This window comes from Metopolophium dirhodum, chromosome 2, assembly GCF_019925205.1.
Source record: "Metopolophium dirhodum isolate CAU chromosome 2, ASM1992520v1, whole genome shotgun sequence".
In the NCBI taxonomy this organism is placed as follows: Eukaryota; Metazoa; Arthropoda; class Insecta; order Hemiptera; family Aphididae; genus Metopolophium; species Metopolophium dirhodum.
The window spans coordinates 21,992,244-22,012,941 of NC_083561.1; the positions used below are offsets into that span (position 1 = coordinate 21,992,244).

The 20,698-nt window shown below is 26.4% G+C and overlaps 1 protein-coding gene across 2 annotated transcripts; it reads left to right on the top strand.

Annotated features, from left to right (window-relative positions):
- The first annotated feature begins 10,884 nt into the window (after nt 1-10,884).
- Nucleotides 10,885-13,431, top strand: LOC132938906 (dnaJ-like protein 60). Of its 2 annotated transcripts, none has more exons than XM_061005894.1 (5): nt 10,885-11,142; nt 12,057-12,159; nt 12,243-12,409; nt 12,632-12,805; nt 13,183-13,431. In XM_061005894.1, the coding sequence occupies exons 1-5, from the start codon at nt 11,066-11,068 to the stop codon at nt 13,343-13,345; spliced, it is 684 nt and encodes a 227-aa protein (XP_060861877.1). In that variant the 5' UTR covers nt 10,885-11,065; the 3' UTR covers nt 13,346-13,431. The 2 variants fall into 2 exon arrangements, with proteins under 2 accessions (XP_060861877.1, XP_060861878.1); XM_061005895.1 differs by having other exon boundaries at nt 12,683-12,805.
- The last annotated feature ends 7,267 nt before the right edge of the window (nt 13,432-20,698 follow it).

Consider the following 20,698-nt stretch of genomic DNA (forward strand, 5'->3'; position numbering starts at 1 on the left):
ATAATAATGATAACTATAATAAACAAAATTAGTTGCAACAACATAATAAAATTAAAATTTGCATGCAATAAGAATTATTTAAGTTCACACAGAATGCTCAAAATAGGTAATATTATAAAGATTACAGTACACTTTACCATGTTATACCATTTTTGCCATGTTGCCTATTCATAATTTAACTACTCTGCAATGTTTCTTAAAATATATTTATGGGCACCTATATAATTCGAATTGCTTTAAATTGAATATCTGATTATTATAATTTTTAATTTAATTTAGCCATAATTATATAATTTAATACATAGATGATAGACAATACCATGTAATATAATAAATAAATATTATAATATTATAATATTATATTTTTTTTATCGATTAGGTACCTACCTAAATAATAATATAATTCGTCCATTAGTCGTTTAATTAAGTATACTATGTTAATTACAGATGAAATTTGAACAAATCAATTAATACCGATTGAATATTTGCGATCTAACAGTAATAATATTATAATAATTGTTACCTAATACCCACAATATTATACTGCACGTTTCAGATCATATAGATACGCCTTTCACGAATTATCTATATTTAACAATTGCAAAAAAAAATTGAATTTAAAATAAGTATATTTATGTTTAAAATGTATAAAAATAGATTATAATTTATAAATAAGTTGTTATAAAAAAAACAAGATTATAACTGGTTCAGAACGAGTTTTTAATATGATAATCAATTATTATTATTTATCATTATTATTATTTTTTATTCCCTTTAAAAGTTTTAAGTTAGATTCACATAAATTATTCTTCTACATGAATTGCAAATAAATAAATAATATATTTATATCATTAAAATTATATTTATTATTTTTATTAAGAAGTAAAAACTACTAATTTACGTAGCAACAAACGTTGCACATAAGAAATACTGTGCACGATTAAAAAAATTTGTTGACCAGGAGTGCAGTGCAATGGAGTCCACTGAGTATAGGGTGTGTTTGTCTGTTGCCAATATTTATGTACTTTAAAGGTAATTACAGATTTTTATTTTAAATATTGTGATATCTCCACTTATTTAAAATTGAAATACTATAATAAGTAGGTATTGTTTAAAATTGTATTTATACCGGAATCTAACCACCTTCAATAATATGCATTATACTTGTGCACACTCCTTTCACTTTAGAATTTCAGACCACGACAAAGTGCATTTAATCTCGTTTGTTATTTTGTTATTTGAAGGTACGTTGTGCATCCACTCCAAACAATGACTAATATTTAGATATTAAATTACAAATAACAGGTTACAGTAGAGAGACTGGTTATAGCTCGCAAAAATTATCATTAATATATTTGCATTGTATGCAAATTTAAAAAGGTGGATAAGTGGATGTCGCTCTGCTGTACAGTAGGTTACAAGTGGGTCACTGTAATGGATGGTGTTAAATTTGAATTCAATGATATAATATCATTGTATAAGAAAAACGATTCTGAGCGAAAACGGTCAGTCAGCCTATGATTTTACCAAGTATATTTGATGATATTATTGTGAATAAAGTAATTTATATATAACCTATTTACTCGGAGCCTTGTTTTAAATTTTCAATCTTTAGCCATAAAAGTTAAACATTTTATACATTTTTAACCACAAAATAATTAATAAATTATAAATTTGATAAATGTTGTCAAAATTTGAACTTTAAATGCTTATAAAAAAAAATTGTGCCTATGTATTTTTAATATTTTTCAACTGCTATTAGAACGATATATCAGGAGCCTTATATCAAATTTTCACGCTTTTTTACCCAACAAATAAAAATTTATTGATATTTATAGAAAAAAAAAACTAAAAAAATTGAAAACTGACAATGTCCGTAAACAGCTCAAAAAGAGTCAAAATATTTTCAACATTTTATGGTGTATAGAAAATGCTAATATAAACATTCAGTGAAATTTTCAAATATCTACAGTCATTCGTTTTTTAATTACAATAAAATAAGAAAATTGTTACATGAGAAATCGAGTAAATATCAAATGTTGTATAAATATAAATTTCAGACGCTCATAAAAATTTAATTTAAGTTTCTTCTAGACATTTTTTTTTTGATAAAGGTAGACAAACTTAAGAGTAATCTTATATTACATTTTAAAATCTTAGATTTAAAAAGAAAATTTTTTATGAATTTCTAACTCAAAATAATTTGCAAATTTTCGTGATTTTTCCGTATTTTTTCAAGATTTGAACTTTAAACGTGTATAAAAAAAAACTGTGACTAAGGATTTTTAATTTTTTTCATCTGCCTTTGAAACAATAACCTAGGAGTCTTCTATTAAATTTTCAAGCTTTTTTACCCAACAAATAAAATTTTATTGATATTTATAGAAAAAAAATTTAAAAAAACTGAAAACTGACAATGTCCGTAAATAGTTCAAAAAAAGTCAAATTATTTTCAAAATTGTATTGTGTATAGAAAATGCAAATATAAACAACCAGTGAAAATTTCATGCATCTACGGTCATTTGTTTTAGAGTTACACCAATAACCAAAATCGATTTTGTTAAAAATCGATTTTGCGTAAAAATTCCCGTTTTTCCTTAATTTTTCTTTTGTTTTTCACATCGCTTTTGAAAACTACTGGGAAATTAAAATTTTGACCTCCCCAATGCACCAACGATATTCACTTTCCCATCGAACAAGATACTGAAGTCGAAAATCGAAGCATTATTTCGACTACTTATCGTGTACACAGACACAAAAATAAAAAAATTTAAAAAAAAATAAAAAAAAAATAAAAAAAAAAATAAAAAAAAAATAAAAAAAAAAACACACATCATTGTAAAATCAATACATTCATCGTTTCACTCAGAATCTAAAATCATATTATTTTGTAATTACCTATCATATATAATGCATTTTATTTTCCGTAATTATTAATAGCACCTACACCTACGTTGGTTATTTAGAGTCAATAATATACACATACTTAGATTTAGGTAATTTAGACAGGGGGGGGGGGGCAAAGCATAAAATATTTAAAAAAAATACTCAACAATTAACAATAATAATTTATTTTTATGTTATTTCAATGTTTCGATAATGTCAATGGGGGGCATGGTTATTGCCCCCCTTGCTACGGCACTGCTTCAAAATATTTTAGTAGTTTTAAATGTTTGTAAATACGTTTATATATGTACTTTCCATGTTGTAAGGGTGAAGGGGTTTTACCCCCTCCCCCGTATCTATGACCCTGAGTACGTCTATAAGTTATAAATTCTAATAAAATAACGTTTTCCTCGTCATTAGGTATATACGTATATTGTGTTTAGGTATCTATACTATTTCTCAAATATCAATATAAATAATATAGTCAGTTAACTAGAAATTGTTTTTACGTTCGTTTTATTAAAATAATACAATGTATATAATATGATGCTAAGCTCAAGTATAGCGTTTTTATTTTCAAAAGCCATATATATTATACAGAAATATTAATGGAAATTCCCACCTTCAATCCGCCGACTCAAGCGTGCACGACCTTCTAATTCAATTTAATTATACACTTTTATCTTTCTAATTGTTATGCATTTCTCATTATCTGACATATGTTATACGTACACTAATAATATAGTTTAATATTATATTATATAATATATTATATAATATAATATCTATTATCAAGCCAGGATTAAGACATTTTGAGGCCCAGGTGCCAAAGTTTTAAATGAGGCCCCTGTACGAAAAAATAATAATAATGTATATTATATTATATAGTATTAGGTACCTGTTATAACAAATATATTATATAGGTATTAGTTACATAGCAATAAATAATGAATAATGTATCACTTTATTTATAAACTAGCTGACCCTGTGCACTTCGTTGCCCTTAAAAAATGACAACCCTTTAAAAAATTGTGATCGTTTAAATCCTTTTGGATGTAACTCACAGCAGTAAGTGCAATTCAGCCACCTTGGTAGGCAATCCAACTAAGTCAGATCGCGGACATTGCGCTACAGCATATCAAGTAGATATGTATATCGAATATATAAAAATGTCGTGCCACAGTGTTTGTTACTGAATTCTTCCGAAACGGCTTGACCGAAACTAAATATAATGTTCTAATTATTAATAGATGTGTAAATCTCTAATGAAATGGATCAAGTGTAGGAAAATAATAAGGAAAATCGGAATAAACATTTATCAGACGTAATGGAATATTTTCGGTTACCAATTTTTTGAGTGTATACTGTTGATAAAGAACCACTTTTGAAGTTAAATTACAATTGTAACTATATGTCTATATAATATTTTTATATTTTATTTTCTTATTTTTTCAAAATATATTATGTTGGTAGGTAGAAAATATTTAGATGAAGCTTATACTGTTCAGTGTTCATACAGTACTCGGTACTGAGTCAGAAGCACCAAATTTTACTTGTTGCAGTATGTTTTAATTATGAGCAAAAGAGCAAAAGACCATCTTCCTCTTTTGTTTAACATAATCACAAATCAGTGGAAAACTATACCAATAATTATACCACTAAATAGTTATGGTTGATTTTACTCGATGATGGTTTGAGTAAAAAATATGACCGGATTTAATAAAATATTGAGAATTACTCTTAATACCATCAAAATCAAATATGTGACCATTATCGAGTAAATAAGTTTCACCATAACTATATAGTGGTATAATTATTGGTATAGTTTTCCACTGATTTGTGATTATGTTAAACAAAAGTGGAGGATGATGTTTGGCTCTTTTTTTTGGCACATTTGTTCGACTCTTTCAGCCAGCTCATCACGATTATAGTCTTGCTCTCGTTGCAATTCGCGATTGAATGCATCATTCGTGGGCTTCCGACATGAGTAGCTGAGAGAATGGTCAAACGACCAATTTTGGCCGTGTAGCGATGGCGTCACGCAATTGGAAGTACACGTCTGATCGTAACATCGACTGATTGAGACGCTCCATTAAATATTAAAATATAATATTCAAATTAAAAAAAAAGATAATAATAAATAAATATTATTCTCAACTACTATAACCCATAGCAACCATTGATAAACAAAAATTTCTATCGTAAATCTCAAAGTTCCTGTTTGAGCACCTAACGGGGGGTGATCAATTCCCTTTTTAAATTAGCCTATGATCCTCACAAAGAATGTGGTTTTCTATTGGTGAAAGAATTTTCGAAATTGGTTCAGTAGTTCTAGAGATTAACCTCAACAACGGTAACTAACAACTCCTCTTTGTATAATAGTATAGATTATAATTTAATAAATCATCGATTTTTTTAGGTGATTTATGCAGTGTTATAGCTTACAAAAAAAGTGATGGACAAATCTGAGGCCCCTAAATAAATTATAATTATTGAGGCTTGGGGGCCATGCCCCCTTCTGAGCCCTTAATCCGGGCTTGTCTATTATATCATTGCATATTATTGTAGAGTACTATTTTAACTATCATCATCTCTACTTGCACTATATATAACTTGTCAACTTGACATATTTTGTTCCTAGCGACTGGCGTTAAGAAATTACATTATTAAATCAACAATAAGTTCAGATGACTGTTTGTCAGGAATACTTTAAAAGTAAAAAAAAAAGAAAAGAAAAAGGAGGACTAGTGGGTAAACCGCTCTGCTATACAGTACCTAGGTGTCGAGCGGTTCACTGTTATGGATGGTGTTAAATTTGAATTCAGTGATTTATACCATTGTATACGTAAAACGATTATGAGCGGACACGAGATTAATATATTTATATTTTTATATTGTTATAAGTAGTATGGTAGCCGGTAAGTTGAATTTGTTAATGCATTTGCAATTTGAATATTATCCTAAAATATTGGTGATAAAAATTAGTATATATGTATAATTTATATGTATATATATTATATATACCTAATTGGACTGTTTTTTAACCAGTGGTTACATTATATATATGCCACGGCTTTAGATTATTAGATACTAGATCAGTAAATCTGCCATAAACACTGGAAGTCAGTACAACGAATAATAGGTAACGTTTTATTCAAAATTTGGTTTTTGTAATTTTGTTATAATATTCATTTTAACATTCTGCGTATTGTGTATAAAACGTTACATCGTTATACGCTGATTTCTAGTTTCTATGGCAGATCTATGTACTTTCAGATCTACAATCAGCTTCCTTGTGTAAATGTGTAATAATGAATTATAATGTATTATGTATTTATGTACCATAAAATATGTACCATTTAATTGTCCATACTTTTCCTAAATATGACATTGTATGTCCGTATTCATAGTCAATCTGTGTGTCACATAAGACATAGTTTAACATGTCTTACGTGACACAATATAAATTTACTGTACATACGGACACTAGATTTGTAGCCTGTAGGTAAGTTTTATAAGTATCATATTTACTTTTATTTAAGATTATTCATGTATTCAATTATTTTATATTTAACATTATTCATGTATTCAATTATTTTATATTTATGTTATTATGTATTTTATTTATTCTTTAGTTATGAATATGATAAATGACAACATTATGTCATAGCCCATGGGCGGTGAATATGTAAGTATAACAAATTCCCGCTAAGGTTATAGGTATTCTGTAGATTTTAGACCAAATTCTTAGTAACTACTCAATCGATAGATTTTACCAAAGCTATTTCAAATAAATTGTATTGGATTACAATTGTAACAGAACACAATTAACTATTGAAAAATTACTGATTCAAATAATTATTTTATTTATTAAATTTCATAAAATTAACTGCGGATTAATACATCCTTTAATTAGTTACTACTTACTAATTTACGGGTGAATATCCAATGTCAAAAATATGTGAAAATCAAACGCCCATAAAAGTGAATGTGGCTTTTTTTTTATTATAAGTAGAAAACTTTAGACGCTCATAAAACATGAGATACACCAAAAACCAAAACAAATTTTTTCGTGAGTTGGTTTTGTGTCAAAATTCCAGTTTATCTCAATTTTTTTTTTGTTTTTCTCTACGCTTTTTATAATTACTTCCCCCTCCTCCAAGTACCAACTAGATTCACTTTCCTACCAGAAGACGGCCACCTAAAAAACACAATATCGTTGTAAAATCGATACATTCAAATATTCAATGCTCAACTCAGAATTTAAAATTAAAATTAATATTAATTAAATGTTAATTTTAATCTTTTTTCTTTCCGATATATCTTATATTCTTATATGGTTGTCAGTAACCAGAAGTCAGAACATTCAGAACATATAATATACTGCAGCAAACATGATAATAAAATCACTCATTAAATCAGATGCGATCAAAAAAAAAAATGTACTTGTAGAAAAAAATATACTAATACCGGATATAAAAAAATAAATAATTTGATTGTATTTCATTGAGGGCGTGGCTTTTATTATAACAGAGGCGACTAATCTGAATATAAGCTACGACTCCTCCAGGCTTCGGACAATCAGTTTATTAGTTTCCTTGAACAATGTAAGATTTTACCGCTGTTTAAATTGTATTGATTTAAATTTTTCAAAATCTGATATAGGTAATGAATTATTAATAAAAACAAAATATATTATACATTTTAATATTAAACTAAATGCGACTTCCGTCCATTTACTCAACCAAAGTTACTGTACCTACATATTTCATGTAGGTTTTGACCTTTTATACATTGTAATATTTGCTAACCGTTAAAAAATTATTTATTAACAATTTATATGATATAATGTAAATATATTCTAGTGGAAACTGTAGTTGCCAGCTGTTTTGAATAAATGAAACAAAATAAAATACCGCTTCATATAGGTACTATAATAATTAATATTATATACTTTCAATTAATAATTATTATATTTTTTAATTTTGGAAGAAGCATGGTACTTAGGTATGTATAAAATATAAAACAATTAATAATAGTACCCTTTTATTTATTATGAATTATGATTATTAAATAAATAATACTGACGAGTGTTGGTGATTATTGATTATTGAAGCCCACGCAGGCCATAGAGTTATGTAAATTGCAAGTATAGTATAAAGATATATAAATATGTAGGTACTTTGGTACTTAAATTAAAATTTATAAAATATTTGCTGAGAAGTCCAAGGGTATTTCACAGAATTGTTTGTGATATAAGTATATAACCCAACCAAATTTCCATTTACACCTTAGATTTAGAGTCAATTATAAATAATGCATAAGTGTTTAGTATACAATGGCGTAGTATTCACAACTATATATAGGTACTTCAACTCACAAATGCTTTTCTGACAACCCTACAACAAAAGATGCATTTGTTAACAATTTATATTCTATACCTGCTGGATTTTTATTCAGTCTGTTCCGTAAATACATCTGATATAGCCAAATATTGGTTGATATATAAAATATAAGTTAAAGAATAAGAATATTATTTAAGCATTTCAATCAGTTTTGAAAATTTTTTTGTTATTAAAATAAACTAGCACTATACCTATAGTGTGAGTGCAAGATCAAAACATTTTCAATTAAAGAATATTTGGTTTATGTTCTTAGTCCCTGCAAGTTGGTACCTAAGTATTCTTTACTCGTCTAATTGGTTGAAAATAGCATAATCAATAAAACTACTGCAATACAAATTACAGTATAACCGCAGATCCACGAATTACTAATTCGTAAGGTTACGCATGAAAACTCTTTCCATACATTTTAAAACCATTAAAATTAAACAATACAAGAAATGAAATAACTAATAATAGACAAAACAATCATGTATTTAAAATAAAAATTATTTACTCATTAAAACCCATAATTTTATATAATACGTATTTTTTAAATTAATTTTGCTATGAAAAAAGTTGTATGATAAATATTTGCTGAACTTTAAAACATATGCCCATAATTTATAGATTTATATTTTTGCGAATTAAACTCTTTTAGATTCTAAGCAAAGCGATGAGAGTATTGATTTTACAATGATGTGTTTTGTTGGTTTTTTTGTGTCTATTATCAGTTATATCACATTTGGGGCAATAAAATGCTTCGATTTTCTACTTCAACATCTTTCTGGTAGAATATATTTGGTGCATTCAAAGAATCAAAAGTAAAAAATTCCCAATACTTTTCAAAAACATCGGAGAAAAATATGTTCTAAACAAGTTTTTGTCAAAATAGATTTTGATTTTTGGTGCCTAGGTCCTTCTAAAAAAAAAATTGTATATATGTTTATATTAGTTTTTTTTATACACTATTCAATTTTCAAAATATTTTGACTCTTTTTAAGCATTTATGGGCATAAGTTTTTTTAAATTATTGTCAATTACAAATATTTTGCTTTAATATTTTTCAACTACTATTGTAACATATCAGGAGCCTTGTATATTAGTTTTTCAGGTTTTTTGACCGAACAAGTATAATTTTACTGATATTCATAGAAAAAAAACTAAAAATATTGGAAACTGAATATGTGACTCGATATATATTGGTTGTAAATTATTGTACCTACTTCCGGTAAAAGTTGTTATTATAGCCATTTAAAAATATTAAAGACACATAAGCACAGTTTTTATAACTTATAAGTATTTGAACAAAATTTGTCAATATCGCGAAAATTATTCTGTAATTATTGAAAATGTATAAGATGTTCAATCGTAGCCCGTAGACATTAGATAAGGCTTGACAGTTTAATACAATAGGTTTTACCAAAAGTCCAAAAGTAATTTCATACTGGAACCAAAATATATAAACACAATTTACAGCTTTTACGTATTATATTTTATATACACTACAATGACATTTTTTTTGTATATTATACTTTAGCTAGTGGTTTTACAATGGTGTTTATTTTTTTTTCATCTTGTATACAAATTTCTACCAGAAGAAGTGCTTCGATTAGCAAATTGGATCAAGATGGTACTTTTGAGAGGTCATTTTTCAATTTTTTCATTGCCACGGGAAAAACTACCAACAAATTATTACGAAAAACCGCTATAAATTAGATTTTAATTTCTAACGCTTTGTTTATCACCATAACAACGAATAAAAAATTATAATATTATAATATTAATTCAACTTACAGGCAATAATAAATAATAACAATATAAAAAATCCAGACTGACAAACCGTCTCCGCTTAGAATCGTTTTTCTTATACAATGATATTGCATATATCATTGAATTCAAGTTTGCATTAACTTGAATTCAATGCAATCCATTATACATTGACCCACTTATAACCTTACTGCACAGCACAGCGACATCCACTAACCCGCTTTTTTTTTTAAATTGTACGTTAAAATTTGTGCATGGTTAAGCTTACTTGAAGATTGCATATTTTATAAAATATTAATTTATTAGGTAGGTATACAAATTCATATTATATTATAATACTACAGTATAGGTAGGTATACAAATCACTCATATGGGGTTTATTCATCGGCGCCCGCATAGGGGTTCTAAGGGCGTCATTGCCCCCCTTGGAATTTTTAACTGCATGGACTTTGTTATCAATATCGCTAAAACTAAAATTAGATTATAATTTACAAGTAATTTGTATCTAGCCCCGGCTGGGATTTTATCCTGCGGGCGCACTTGGGTTTATTACTGAGGGTATTTTACAGTGGACTTTTCATACCAGGATGTATTAATATTTTTCCGTGGTCTTTTTTACCGACTACTGATCACGCCTCGTCATATTTTCGATTTTAGCATTATCTCTTCGAAATGTCTCTAAAATAGTAAAATATATTATTTCATATTTTTATTTGAATCAGAAATTATTTTCGCGCCACCTGTCCTATTATGACTATCACGCTATTTATCATATGTATATTATCACGAGTTATTATTATCAACAACAACATTGTTTTTTTTTCATTCAAAAATTTGATAACATAAATGAAAAATCAGAAATCTTAATAACAATACGACATTTGACGATAAAACTTAAATTTTTTGGCTTTTCCTAGGTATTTAAGTTTTGTTTTTTTTTTGTCTAAACGCATCCATACAATTTACTTTTGGTGAAGTTATTTTTACTATTAATTAAGTACTTTTTATGTCTACTTAAAACATAAATTATGAACAATGTTTTTATTGTGCCTATCGCTCTTAAAATAGTTCGACTTGGTTTCAAGGATATATCAATACGTTGCCAGTAAGTCACGACGCAATTGTTATTTGATATTTTCAAAATATAAATTGTAAATATTAATATTAATAATTATTCTAACTATAAATATCTAACACTGGATAAATTCTGAACGTCAAGTAACATCAAGATTTCAGATTTGATGGTTGGTATTCATATTTTATTCCCTGTACTTGTATGACCTATGTCCTATGACCTGTGTCCTGTACTCCTTTCTCCACTCTTTTATCTGAGAAATTATTAATAATAATATATTTGGTTGGAAAAACTATCTAGAAATGTGTAGTTATTACTTACACACTTCAGCATAATTGTTTGACTCTTTCAATATTATTAGGTACATTATTTATATTTTTTTAGCGACCAAGTTGTCTTAATTTTAAACAGTACCTATTGGGTTTTAAATAGTTTTATTGGAGTACTTAACCTACCTATTTACTCTTTCAATTTTCCTTACATTTATTATCTAAATATTTGTTTATTGATTTTGGTCACATATCATAATCATCTACAAAACCCTTTCTTTTTATTTATATTTTTATAAATCCTGCCTTTTATAGGTACTCGCCATGATGCCTTTTTTTAAATGTAAATCCTCGTACCTTCTTTATTGTTTTTTACTTTTTTTTCCTTTATTTATTTTCTTTTTTTAAAAATGGAAACTTCACTCTGATGTGATTGCCTTATAATATTAGTGTCCTTGTATCATTTCCTTTTGTTTGTAAATCTTTTAAAGTTATTCTCATGAGAACTACCTATTATATGTTTCTTACTTTCTAAAAGTGTTATAAGTTGTGTTTTGTCTTAATTGAATAATAATTTTAATTATGTTTAATTCTCAATAGTATACCAAAATCCATGTCGTAAAAACGAGTTTAATATTTTTTTAAATATTAAATAATATTTTTATCATTCATTAGATCATCAAAACAAAATTTGTCTTCATACTATGACACATTAAACCTGAAACCAGGATGTACAAAAAAAGAAATACGTAACTCATTTATTAAATTATCTAAATTGGTAAATATTTGCTTATCTCTATTTTAAAATGATTAACACAAGTTACACTTAATATAAATACGGTCTGCGCCTATGTTTTCTAGAACCATCCAGATGTATGTGGTCCTTCTTCTAATGATAGATTTGTACGTATCAATGAAGCATATAATGTACTAATAGATGAAAACAAGAAAAAGTTATATGATGAAACATTGGTATACACCAAGAATAGTAATCCAATCTATTATCATTACCGGGAACGTCAAAATAGGTAAGCAAAAGGGCAAAGCATAACAATTCTGATACTATAGTAAATTAATGATGTCTAATAGGCCCATAGTCAATGTAGGTTTCCTATAAAAATTGAATCATTTAAAATTTTATAGTAAAATAAATTGAATTTGAACTATCTCTTTTAATACTTATCTAATTAAATCTAGAATATTAAAACTGAATACCTATCCCGTTTAACTAATTACAATTACAAATTTAGAATATTCAATTTGGTTTTTAAAACAAATTTATGTTTGCTGATCTTTATTAGTGAAAATTGGAAAGATGTATACAATAATCCAAAAAACCATTGGCTAGCATCAAATATTGCTATTGCAGGTGTCTGTCTTTCTATACTAGTTGTTGGATCCATAATTCGATATAAGGGTATGAAGTAAGTACATACAATTTTTATATTTCAGTAATTAGTCAATATATAGTCAAATAGTCAATATATATATATATATATATATATGTACTTTATCATATTATAATTCATAACCATATTATATACCTAATACATTCAAGGATATTTGATAATTAATGTAATGTAATATTAATTATATTAGTATATATTATTGTATAATTATATTCTGTTAGGGATTACTTATTATATTATTAATTAGGTATGTTAGTTCAATTAACACAAATTATTGCATTCTGACAATATTATTGCATCCTATCAAACCATTTTTTTAGTATATACTGAATCTTAAAAAAATTAATGAAATAGTAGTTATTAATGTCGTATATTATATTAATTTTTCTTAGAAAATCTGCCTCAATGCGAAGTTTATTGATGGATGAATCTGATGAACGTTTGTCCTTTTTAGAAGAACAAAAATTAATGAAAATTGATAAAACCAATGATGAGCTTATAAAACTGTTTGAACAAAATATTGCAAAAGAATATGGTCATATTGTAAAAAAATAATTTGTTGTTACATTGTATTATTTGTTTCTAGACTATTATTGTTAACTTTTTAATGTTTGAAATAAATTTGTTGAATTTATACAATATTTATACCTACGCATTTCAATATTTGTATTTTGTGATACTATAAATATATATTAGTTATCAGTTATCACTGACAAATTACAATAGAAAAGTTTAACAAACCTAAAATTTCAAAAAATATTTAAACAAAAAAATTGAAAATTAATTACTATAAAAAAAAATAATGATTTGTGAAACAAAAAATAATAGTCAAACCAGAATCAAATATACATTTTTACATGGATATATGTGTATTTTAAATATGAATATAACATACATCTTGATTGTGTATGTTAATAAATAAGTTCGGACCTGTTAGAAAGTCTAGTTACATCCCTATGTCAATAACACTACATTCATAATTCATAATTTCAAAACTACATATTTATCTTTACATATTTATAATATAGCAGTTATTACACAGAGCTTTCAAAAATGGAAACTTATGTTTTATTGTGACACGTGCAAATGTCATCAAACTTTCATAAGTTATTTGGAAAATAATTTAAATTTCTATTAGCAATATTTTTGTTGAATGCAGCTTTTCTTTAATGGTAAATACAGATGAAAGACATTATCTGTTAGTGAAAATGGTAAAGTCATAATCAGAATAAGAGAAAGTATTAAAATATGTAACGCGTGATTTTAAATTTAAAGAAAAAATGTAAGTTCCATATAAAAAATAAATATACAATGTGTTCCGGGGAAAGTGACCGGCCGACGTAATATGAAAGTTTACCAAAAATTATGAAGAAATATCCCTAAGGGGAGAGGGGTTTAAGTTTTATTTTCTAAGTTATGGGCAAATTCCTTTTTTTTTATCAAAACCAAGCCTATCCGCAGTTGTTTGTGTATCTTTAAAACTTTTCAACATTTTGACGTGCATTTTTATTTTGATTTTAAAACTATTTAATAGTCCTATCAACCAACATATGCAATTGAACCAGAAATATGCAAATTATTTTAATTAAATTTAAAAAAGTAATAATTTTTATATAAAATTAGTACTTTTAGAAGTAAATTCCAAATAATTAATTATTTATTACAGGTTTTTTGTTTTTTGTATTATTCTACTGAATAATACAATATATCACATATCACATTTTTTTTATATATAATTTTAAAGTTATGATTTTAATTATTACAATAATATTCCTAGTGTATTTTAGATTCTGAGTGAAACGATGAATGTATTGATTTTACAATGATGTGTGTTTTTTTTTTTATTTTTTTATTTTTGTGTCTGTACACGATAAGTAGTCGAAATAATGCTTCGATTTTCGACTTCAGTATCTTGTTCGATGGAAAAGTGAATATCGTTGGTGCATTGGGGAGGTCAAAATTTTAATTTCCCAGTAGTTTTCACAAGCGACGTGAAAAACAAAAGAAAAATTAAGGAAAAACGGGAATTTTTACGCAAAATCTGTTTTCGAGAAAATCGATTTTGGTTTTTGGTGTAACTCTAAAACAAATGACCGTAGGGACATGAAATTTTGACTGAATGTTTATATTAGCATTTTCTATACACCATAAAATTTACAAAATATTTTGACTCTTTTTGAGCTGTTTACGGCCATTGTTAGTTTTCAATTTTTTTAGTTTTTTTTTCTATAAATATCAATAAAATTTTATCTGTTGAGTAAAAAAGCTTGAAAATTTAATAGAAGGCTCCCAGGTTATTGTTTCAAAGGCAGATGAAAAAAATTAAAAATCCTTAGTCACAGTTTTTAATTATAAGCATTTAAAGTTCAAATTTTGACAAAATACGGAAAAATCACGAAAAATAGCAAATTATTTTGAGTTGAGAATTCATAAAAATTTTTCTTTTTAAATCTAAGATTTGAAAATGTAATATAAGATTACTCATAAGTTTGTCTACCTTTATCAAAAAAAAAAATGTCTAGAAGAAACTTAAATTAAATTTTTATGAGCGTCTGAAATTTATATTTTTACAACATTTGATATTTACTCGATTTCTCATGTAACAATTTTCTTATTTTATTTTAATTAAAAAACGAATGACTGTAGATACTTTAAAATTTCACTGAATGTTTATATTAGCATTTTCTATACACCATAAAATGTTGAAAATATTTTGACTCTTTTTGAGCTGTTTACGGACATTGTCATTTTTCAATTTTAGATTCTGAGTGAAACGATGAATGTATTGATTTTACAATGATGTGTGTTTTTTTTTTTATTTTTTTTTTATTTTTTTTTAATTTTTTTTTTTATTTTTGTGTCTGTGTACACGATAAGTAGTCGAAATAATGCTTCGATTTTCGACTTCAGTATCTTGTTCGATGGGAAAGTGAATATCGTTGGTGCATTGGGGAGGTCAAAATTTTAATTTCCCAGTAGTTTTCAAAAGCGATGTGAAAAACAAAAGAAAAATTAAGGAAAAACGGGAATTTTTACGCAAAATCGATTTTTAACAAAATCGATTTTGGTTATTGGTGTAACTCTAAAACAAATGACCGTAGATGCATGAAATTTTCACTGGTTGTTTATATTTGCATTTTCTATACACAATACAATTTTGAAAATAATTTGACTTTTTTTGAACTGTTTACGGACATTGTCAGTTTTCAGTTTTTTTAAATTTTTTTTCTATAAATATCAATAAAATTTTATTTGTTGGGTAAAAAAGCTTGAAAATTTAATAGAAGGCTCCTAGGTTATTGTTTCAAAGGCAGATGAAAAAAATTAAAAATCCTTAGTCACAGTTTTTTTTTATACACGTTTAAAGTTCAAATCTTGAAAAAATACGGAAAAATCACGAAAATTTGCAAATTATTTTGAGTTAGAAATTCATAAAAAATTTTCTTTTTAAATCTAAGATTTTAAAATGTAATATAAGATTACTCATAAGTTTGTCTACCTTTATCAAAAAAAAAATGTCTAGAAGAAACTTAAATTAAATTTTTATGAGCGTCTGAAATTTATATTTATACAACATTTGATATTTACTCGATTTCTCATGTAACAATTTTCTTATTTTATTGTAATTAAAAAACGAATGACTGTAGATATTTGAAAATTTCACTGAATGTTTATATTAGCATTTTCTATACACCATAAAACGTTGAAAATATTTTGACTCTTTTTGAGCTGTTTACGGACATTGTCAGTTTTCAATTTTTTTAGTTTTTTTTTCTATAAATATCAATAAATTTTTATTTGTTGGGTAAAAAATCGTGAAAATTTGATATAAGGCTCCTGATATATCGTTCTAATAGCAGTTGAAAAATATTAAAAATACATAGGCACAATTTTTTTTTATAAGCATTTAAAGTTCAAATTTTGACAACATTTATCAAATTTATAATTTATTAATTATTTTGTGGTTAAAAATGTATAAAATGTTTAACTTTTATGGCTAAAGATTGAAAATTTAAAACAAGGCTCCGAGTAAATAGGTTATATATAAATTACTTTATTCACAATAATATCATCAAATATACTTGGTAAAATCATAGGCTGACTGACCGTTTTCGCTCAGAATCGTTTTTCTTATACAATGATATTATATCATTGAATTCAAATTTAACACCATCCATTACAGTGACCCACTTGTAACCTACTGTACAGCAGAGCGACATCCACTTATCCACCTTTTTTTAGTTTTTTTTTCTATAAATATCAATAAATTTTTATTTGTTGGGTAAAAAAGCGTGAAAATTTAATATTAGACTCCTGAAATATCGTTTTAATAGCAGTTGAAAAATATTAAAAATACATAAGCACAATTTTTTTTTATAAGCATTTAAAGTTCAAATTTTGACAACATTTATCAAATTTATAATTTATTAATTATTTTGTGGTTAAAAATTTATAAAATGTTTAACTTTTATGGCTAAGGATTGAAAATTTAAAACAAGGCTCCACGTTAATAGGTTATATATAAATTTTTTTATTCACAATAATATCATCAAATATACTTGGTAATATCATAGGGTGACTGACCGTTTTCGCTCAGAATCGTTTTTCTTATACAATGATATTATATCATTGAATTCAAATTTAACACCATCCATTACAGTGACCCACGTGTAACCTACTGTACAGCAGAGCGACATCCACTTATCCACCTTTTTTATTATTCTTTACATTTTATTACCCATCTTTTCACCTCGTAAAATCAGAACAATCAGAACCCCAGGTCCGACATCTCTCAAAGGAGGCAGCCCTAAAGGTAATAGAACTATAAAAGTAAATATTTTTGTTCAATATTAATTTTGAAAGTAAAATCTCTGGTATTTAAATTAAAAAACTCAAATATCCATTTATGAAGGTTGAAAAATTTTCTACCTATATTTATTTAGTTATGATATTATCTAATTTTGAGGGTCAACAAATAATAATTTGACTCAAATATTTATATCACTAATACTATGTATGTCAAAAAGTACATAAATATTATTAATTTAAACATTTGTAAACAAAATAAATACCTACTAATTTATTGATTCATAAAATTTAATAAATGGTATAATTTTAGAAGTGAATATAAATTATAAAAATAACATTCGGCATTGGTTGACAATGACCAAAAGCATCATGAAAACAAAAAATGTATCATACTGTCGAAAAACAATTGCCAAATGACAAATACATACTTGTTTATAACACAATATGAAAATATTGTTACATAGATACCTCATACCTACCTACTATTTTATTATATTTTAGCTAATATTGTTTGTGATATTTAAATTATAATTATATATCTACTATACAATATAATACATATGTTACAAATAAATATCTATACCTACATAATTATACATTTATACTAACTTTGTAAATTCCTACCTTTATTTTGGTTATAACCCTATAACAATGTAATTTTGTCAATAAAATATTAAAATATATTTAAAATTATTATATTTTAATTGCTTATGTTTTTAAAATATTTTTTTGAGTTCAGGGTTAGCCAAAACAACATTACAGGTAGCATATACATGTGTAGGTAGGTAACACAAATATCAGGTTTCAGATTATTTTGTAAGCATAAATAATAGTTACTAATACATATATTTGACAGGTGTCTTATTAATATATAGGTATGATAAACATATATGTATACATTTGTTGTATTCGTCCTATATTATTTTATTTTATTTTACGGGTTTTGCCCTTTGATAAAAGTATTCATAATATACTTATAGGTCTGGACCCCCTCCCCCCCATTGATTAACAAAATTTAAAATTCTTAAGTTGCAAATCACTTATTGTATACTTTTTACATGTCAATAAAATTTGGACCCCCCCCCCCTTTAAAAATTCCTGGGTACGCCCCTGAACAGCATGTAATAACTAGTCATTTTTTTTTACAGTTTTTTCTTCATTAATTGAAAAATTATTTGATGTTACATTGGGAAATAGATAGATAAGAATTTTAAATATTAATAATAATTATCATCATTATTATTATTAGGAGTCGTTTTTCACAAGTTTTACTTATAGGTATAGATACAATATTTAAAAGATTATAAAATAAAAAATAAAAATATTTCCAATGATCGATAAGTCAAATAATACAAATAATTATCAAACAATAGTAAATTAATGTAGGTTAGGTAAAAGAACCATTACCTACATATGTGTTGTTTCAAATCATGATATAAAACAAAATAATATTATTGTTAATGTCTGAAAATTATTTATAATATATTAATTTTTTTAATGATAAGTATACCTAAACCTAGTGCATATTTGTAATTAAATATTAACAATGTGGTAATTACACTAATTAGCTATTAATAATTACTTGATCAATCAATTTCATGTGGTTGTGAGTATTATTTTAGTCTGGGATCATTTTTCCTAGGGTCGGTGATTTTTATTCCGCAATTCACTGTCTCTATATTATAGTTCAGTGCATAATATGTTGTAAAATTATGTATAATAATCTTACCAATATACCGACATAAATCGTTTTATTGTGATGTAGTCTGCAGTACCTACTCTGTAGATAAAGAAAAATAGAAATTTACTACTCTATGCTTATGTAGCTATGATCAAATACATTTTTTTTGGGGGGAAGGGTGTAGGGGGCGAAGCTTCTCACGGTAAATCCAAATTTAATATAAAGTGTGTAGTACGAACAAAATTATATTTTTAGGCTTTTAACCTCTGTTTAGCCAATTTATAACTCCGTACAAAGTACCTACCTACCTACTGTCTATTGATAATGACCTTTCTACTGTACAAATTGTTGTTGGCAATGAAATGTATTGATTTAAAGTTTATAAATTATGATTTGTATTCAATAAAAATCAAATATGCATATTAAGTACATATATACATATACCTACTAGCTGATCCCTTGCACTCCGTTACCCGTTAAATGCACAAATTGTATATGACTCAAACTTTGTTCAATGCCTTATTTAATATTCGGTGTATGATGTTCTAGATTCATCTTAACTATTCTGTTGCCCGGAATAAAAATTCTTATTCGCAGCAGTATATTATCAGGTAGGCTATCTACCTGCGGTAGATAGCGGACTCCGTGCTGTTTGTACATAAGTGTATGATTTAACTCTAAAGTATCAAAGTTATACCAATTTTGTCGTTTTTACTTAATTCCACCTGCTATGGTGGATTAACCACCGATACATATAATATCAAAACACAGCGTACAAAAAAATTAAATGCATTGAATGAATACACTGATTTCACGGCAACCAATAATTATTATTATAATAGCTTTAAAACCCATGGCAACCATTTATAAACAACAATTTCCACCGTAAATCTCTAAATCCTCGTTTGAGCACATCCCCTCGTGGACACTTAGGGAGATTATTTGAGAATCCAAACCATCCGAGGCGTCACCCAAACGCATACAAAAAATTCATTCAAATCGGTCCGGCCGTTCTCGAGTCTTAGCGAGACTAACGAACAGCAATTCATTTTTATATACATAGATAGATACTAGATTACCTACTATATTAATACCTACGTATAGGTACAATTTTAGTGATCTCTCACCACGTTTATTAAAATTGTTCTGGAACGTGTGACGATCAGGATTTCCTTAAGAGAAGTATATTCGGTGGGGTTGAAGTAGACCAATTCAGAGACAAAAGGAATTGAAATATAATATAAACATTTAATTAATAGTTAGGTACTGTTATAAGTTTGTGGACAGAGCGTAGTATCTGCTCGAGAAATTAGTTAGTTGAAAATCACAATCAAACTTCAGGAAGTATGTTTAATATTTTCATTTTTTGCGATGTATTGACGTGTGCGTGCGAGAGTTGCATCCGGCGGTAGTTGCCT